Source organism: Poromitra crassiceps (genome assembly GCF_964638095.1).
Source record: "Poromitra crassiceps genome assembly, chromosome: 2".
Classification (NCBI taxonomy): Eukaryota; Metazoa; Chordata; class Actinopteri; order Beryciformes; family Melamphaidae; genus Poromitra; species Poromitra crassiceps.
The window spans coordinates 42,861,725-42,867,961 of NC_139624.1; the positions used below are offsets into that span (position 1 = coordinate 42,861,725).

The 6,237-nt window shown below is 44.4% G+C and overlaps 1 protein-coding gene across 1 annotated transcript in view; it reads left to right on the forward strand.

Annotated features, from left to right (window-relative positions):
• Positions 1-323: 323 nt before the first annotated feature.
• The window catches only part of LOC310799610 (uncharacterized protein), a gene marked incomplete at its 5' end in the record, with an annotated part of 156,765 nt that continues 150,851 nt past the window's right edge, over positions 324-6,237 (forward strand). Inside the window, one exon of the mRNA XM_083662199.1 lies at positions 324-470. Coding sequence (XP_083518325.1) covers positions 324-470 — 147 coding nt within the window. The remainder of the gene's footprint in view (positions 471-6,237) is intronic.

The window sequence follows — 6,237 nt, forward strand, 5'->3', positions numbered from 1 at the left end:
AAGGGAAAATAACAGATTGACGAGCACTGCGGGCCGGCTGCCACAGAGCAGTGAGGGAAATGCACTTTTCAAATGTCACCTTGCCTTGCCACCCTTTACGCTCAGAGAGAGAAGGGGCTAAAATAGAGCCCAGAGAAAATAGCTTGAGAAGTGAAGAAAGAACATGACTAATCCCATTCTCAGGACTTTTGGCATGTACTCAACTGGAGGAAACTGAAATGCTGCAGGATGGTTTTAACAACCAATAAAGTCATACTCATCCAAACACCTTTGTTCCTGTTCTGAAAAACGAATAATATGGAAATAAACATACAAATAACTTTATGAGAAGGCTGAGCTCCTTCAACCGTGCCTTCCTGTTTGCTGTCGTGTGCTGGGGCGGCAGCCTGAGGGCAGCGGACGTCAACAGACTCAACAAACTGATCCGCAAGGCCAAGGACGTTGTGGGGATGGAGCTGGACTCTCTGACAGTTACGTTTCATCCTGGACAACGTCTCCCACCCCCTCCATGATGAGCTGGTCCAACACAGGAGCACTTTCAGTACAAGACTCATCCACCCAAATGCACCACAGAGCGCCACAGGAAGTCATTCCTGCCTGTGGCCATCAAACTCTTTAACTCCCTCAGAGCATCAGACACTCTTGAGTCAGTCAATAATATATACCGTATATAATATATAATATAGCCTTGGACTCACTCCACCCATCTCCAAATCAAAAACCCACTTTTGATACATGTAGTGTATAAAAAAAGGATAAAAAAATCAATGTGCAATAAATGCTAAATACTGTAATTTCAATCAGAGAGACACATTTCTAGAATGACAATGATTTATTAAATGATTAGATACATGAGTCTGTAGGCACATTAAAGGAGGACTTACCCCCTAGATATGTATTAGAACAGTGATTTGAAAATACCTATGGAAAAAACCAAGAAATGACATATACTCTTGTCTATACTAGACTCTTTGGCTGTGTTCAAGTCAAGATTTTTTTTCGGAAATCGACGCCATTACAGTTTGCCTACTGCCTCAAAAATAATTTATTTGAGAGGGGCCATATCTTTATAAATATCAACAACTAGCCAACGCTGGTGGCCTGTTTGGAAAGAGCTTTGCTCAAAATGGTTGAAAGTTATATCAATTTGGTAATTCAGTGGCGAACTAGAAATTTAATTATTTTTCTGCATGTATCTCTATGGCAGTGTGTCAAATTACGTTACGAGAGCAAAGTGACATGGGCTCGTTACAGCAGCACACCGCACAATACGACAAACCCCCCGTTCTGGGGTAACACAATGCGAGATTTCTCTGCGTCATTCCCTCGTCCAAGTTGCCATATAGTCCCTTTTTTTTTTTTTTTTGCGATTTAGAGAATACAGTCTGAGATTGGGTACAGGATTGAGGGAATCCTGCATCTGTTTGCGAAGGTGCGACTGGACAGGACGCTTTTCACAGACGGGCACAGTAGTCGGAGCGAGGCGAGTGTCTCTCAGGGCTACTCAGGGCACAGCTGCAGATCTCTCCTCCTCCTCCGCGCATTCAGTCTGTCCAAAATCAATACCGATATAATCTCAGTAGGAGGGATGCAGGGAAATATGATAGTAGCCGATGTGTTTAGAGAAGCTTTGTCACGTTGTCACGTCATAGTATAGCGTTATATTTTACATGTGCGCTAAACTGCGACCATATTTGTTTGCGGAAATATCAGACACAGAGCACAGAGAGCCCAGCTTCTGCTGCGCGCGCCCGCGGAGCTTGGAGCTAGTGCATGAGGTTTTACAGTACGACTCTCTCCCGCCCGCTCCCGCCTGCCTGGGCTGGAGACAGCTGCTTCCAACTCGGACTGATAATATATACATCATCATTCGAGCTTATCCAGGTAAGATATTAATAAAGTAGTGACACATTCAGCGGGAAACTAACTATAATTAAGACATGTGCCAACTTTGACGACGTTTGGTTCAGTATTTTAAGAGCAAACTTCAATAGGAATAGGCTTGGAGTTCTGAGGAGCCGAAAGGGTACAGGGGGGGTAGGGGAGTAATTATCTTGAAATCCCATAGTCTTTGGGAACACTGTGACGTCAGTGTGTTCCTAATCTCCCATTCATTTGAGAGAAAAAAAAAAGCAGTGTTCGACCTTTAGAGGGCGCTTATGCCAGTTATGCTGCTGAAAAATGATACAAATGGTAAAATGGCAACAGTTTGGTGTCAAATGTGGAAATTCTGACCAGAATTCTTCACACATCACCCCCAAAGTCATATATATTGGTTAAAAGCGGAAAAAAAGTGTTTTGGAGGTAAGTTCTCCTTTAAATTATATTTGGCTATTAGACTCCATCATGACGTCAGCTTGATAATGACGTCATGATCAGCAAAGGTAGTGCAGCCAGGAGTAGGATTGAAAATCCCCCCCGTGGAGTCTAGACCTGGTGGTGGTGAAGGTGAGGTCTTGGTCTTGCTGGAGAAGGCTTCTGAATCTCGACCTCCTCCAGACCTCGGAGAGGACTGGAGGAGAATGGGGTGGAGAAAGGTCGCAGGAACGCACTGAAAAAGCAGCAGACCACACAAAGAGAAAAGGCGGCTTTTAGCTTTGACAGCTAGAAGATGATAGGCTGAATGGAAAGATGTCTTACTCTGATTGGTTTAATCTAAACGTTACCGCCCACAAACAGTGACGCTAGATAGAAGCGGGAAAAGGGGTGATTGATGACGGAGTGGTATGAATGAGTGGGCATGACAACTAGAGGGTTTCTCCTTGGAGAGTGAATAAATGAAGGAGAGTGAATGAATGACAACTGACAGGTCTCTTCTTTAAGAATTTTCGCTTAAAGGGGCACGGTGGGGCAGTGGTAAGCGCTGCCGCCTCACAGCTAGAAGGTCCTGGGTTCGATTCCCACCTGGGACGCTGTGAGTGTGTGCCTCGAGTGCCCACCGCCCGGGTGGGGTCGTCAAAAGGGCCTTTCTGTGTGGAGTTTGCATGTTCTCCCCGTGCCCCCTGGGGGATTCCTTCATATACTGTAGGAACCCCACACCAAAACATGCAATATCCTGGTTGCTGATGTGGTGCCTCCTCTGGTCATTAGGGGCGCCTGTTCGGAGGGAGGGGAACTCGTTGGAATAGCGTGATCCTCCCACGTGCTATGTCCTACCGGTGAAGCTTCCCCTGCCAGGTGAAAAGAAGCGGCTGGCTACTGCCCATGTCTCGGAGAAAGCATGGAGCCAGTTTCGGCTCTCCCCAGATCGGCAGAGGGTGGAGCAGCAACCAGGATAAATAAATTAAAATTAGCAGTAATGGAGGATAAAAATGGGATAAAAAATCGTGGGGGGAAAAAAATAAAAATCACTTAAGCTACATTTGTATAATAATCAAATAATCCACACTGTTACGGTGTTCATTTTACTGACTGGACCTAATGGACCTTACTCTTTATTATTATTATTATTATTATTATTATTATTATTATTATTATTATTATTATTATCACTAGTGCAATACCCATGGTACATCTCCTCAGATGAAGATTCTGCACCCCCCCCATGGGTACATCTACCCATTCCCCTTCCCCCCAATCATACATCATGAGCCACTTCTTAACATGCAGTGGAATCCGTATTATAACCTGCTCCTAGCCGGTTGGCCTGCATGTTAAACAACAATTAGCTGGCCTACGCGCACTCCCGCGAGTCCGTATCTTATTCACCTCGCCCGCCGGTGTAAGATCCGCTTCCACGCAAGTGCAGCTGCTGTTAAACAGTGGCAGGTCATTATCCGCAGATCCGTCTGAGTGGGCGGGTGTGGCTCTTCGTGACTCACTTCACTTCACTTCACGTTCACTAGTTTATTAATTAATGAATCGTTCGGGCAATCGCTTATATCAACGAATTAAACGAGCAAACTCACGGTTTCCTCAAGTGCTGCAAACGGCTTTGAATTGTTTGGTAGAGCTAGGGATCCCAACGCGCTTCGGCTATGCAGGCAGGCAGGTCCGTGCATCACACCGAGGAGAGGAGACAGCTTACTGCTGCGCTGCTGATCCATGTCAGAAAAAGTGAGACATAGGCCTAGTGATCAATCAATCAAATCAATCGCGCTCATTTTTGGCACATTGCCACCCCTCGTTGTCGGAATGGACTCCGTTAAAACGGCATGTTTTTGAAGTCTCTTGATTTGTTGCTGACGTGTGAGGCAGCCATTTGAGGCAGGCAGTGTTGTGTGACTGTGCGTCCACACTGCGGAGAGGATAGGAGCTGACTGACTGATAGCCTATATCGAGACATATAGGCTAGGCCTAGCCTAACTTTTGTGGGGAGAAATAAATTTAAAACTAGTCAGATATGACTTGAATGCCACTTGTAAAATAAATCACCCACAGTGATTGACAACGGTGCGACCACTATTTTGACTGCCTCATTTTTGGCACAATGCCAGGAATGGACCCTCTGTTAAAACGGCATGTTTTTGAATGGAGTTTGGTTAAAAATTCGCTAAAGCTGTTTCCTATCACATTTCTTGTTATCGATACATGCTACCGCCACCCCCCCCCCCCCCGCCCACTGGCAGAAAAAACGGCTCATATCCAGTTGTTTCTAAACAAAGACCCCTCATGTTTAAAAAGGTAAAACCTGAAAATATCCTGCTCTCTCTAGCCTGACATGATCCAGACTCCATGTTTAAAAAGCACTATGCTCTCCCACTCTTCACCGCAACGATTGGTGCAGTACCATTACGCAGTGCCCATTCCCCTCCCCCTTGACATTACTGATGATGTTACAATGCCCTAAAGTGGCCTGCGAAGGCCTGCAAATGTAAAATATCGCTGTAGCTCCCCCCGTGGGCATTTCTTTTCATTTTTTTCTCGCACTGCATTCGGTCAGGTCCCCCTAAGTGCACTCCCCAGGCTTCAAGTCGATCAGACCAAAGGTTCTCTAGATACGCGAAGGACAGACAGACAGACACTACTGGAATTATAGTAGTTTGTTTGCATTTCACCTCAGACAAGACAGGACACTGCTTTCAAATGTGAAATTTACTTTTGCTAGCTAGATGATGTCTGTCACTAGGTTGACTGTACAATACAATACAGTACAGCAGAGTACAGTAGTGGAGTACAGTTCTTAAGTGTTGGTAGTAAGGATTTTGAATTCTAACAGACGCACAGTATGCTGTTGTGTTTCTGCCTTCGACTGTGGTTGTTTTGATTAATCAAAACATTCAAAATTCTTATTACTGTACTGTACAGTCAACCTGTCAACGAGTCATATGATCTGTGCTGTGTGTATTGTAAAGTGCCATATTGGGACTGTAAGAAATGCTATGATGGGAATACTGTCCCATCCCATAAGAAGTTGTCTCAATCTAACAATGTATTCACCCCACCTCTCCACCTGAGCATTCACAAAGTGGTAGTGTACTTGTTGAACAATAGTTGGTTCTTGCATTACTTTATTTATGCACCTTATTTTTTTTCATGATTAAGAAACCCAATTTGGACTCCCACGTAAACCTAAGAAAAATAAATCTCGATCAAAGGGTAAAGATGATTGAAAATCTGAAGCTACAGGATGATGTAAAAGGTACACCTGATTAGCTGTCAAAGCCAAACCGAACCGTGGCCAACTGGTGTTGAATGCTACTGCTATGGCACAATAGAGTACAGCAGGGATGATGTATTTTTGTAGTCGGAAGGCGGGAGTCCCGGACTTCCTGGATCTTACGGGGAAAAGTCAATGGGGTTTTAGAATCGGGATTTCACTTAAATGCATAAAATAATGTCTGTGGTTAACAAAGGTTTATGGGAGTGGTTATTTGGGTTCAGCAGGATAATCTTCATGAACGTGAATACCTTTTGTGCCTTTTGAAACGTTTTCTAAAAATTGCGTAAAAAAAACGCATTTATGTTTCAAAAGTCAAACAGAGAGAGAAGGTAATCACTGCCCATGTGCTTATTACCAAGATTATTAATGATACAAAATGGGTTGATTACCGATAAAGCCATCCTTTAAGTAAAATCCCCATTCTAAAACCCCATTGACTTTTCCCTGTAAGATCCAGGAAGACCGGGACTTCTGCCTTCCATGCTACTTCCGGACTCATTCCTGTGGTGCTCTATAAAATGTGTGTGTTAACAGTGGGGTGCAGCACATGCTGGCAGACAACCTGACATTCTGACTAGAACACTCTACACACACTTGCAACAACAGGTTCCTTCTCCACTTTCTGATGAGGTAAC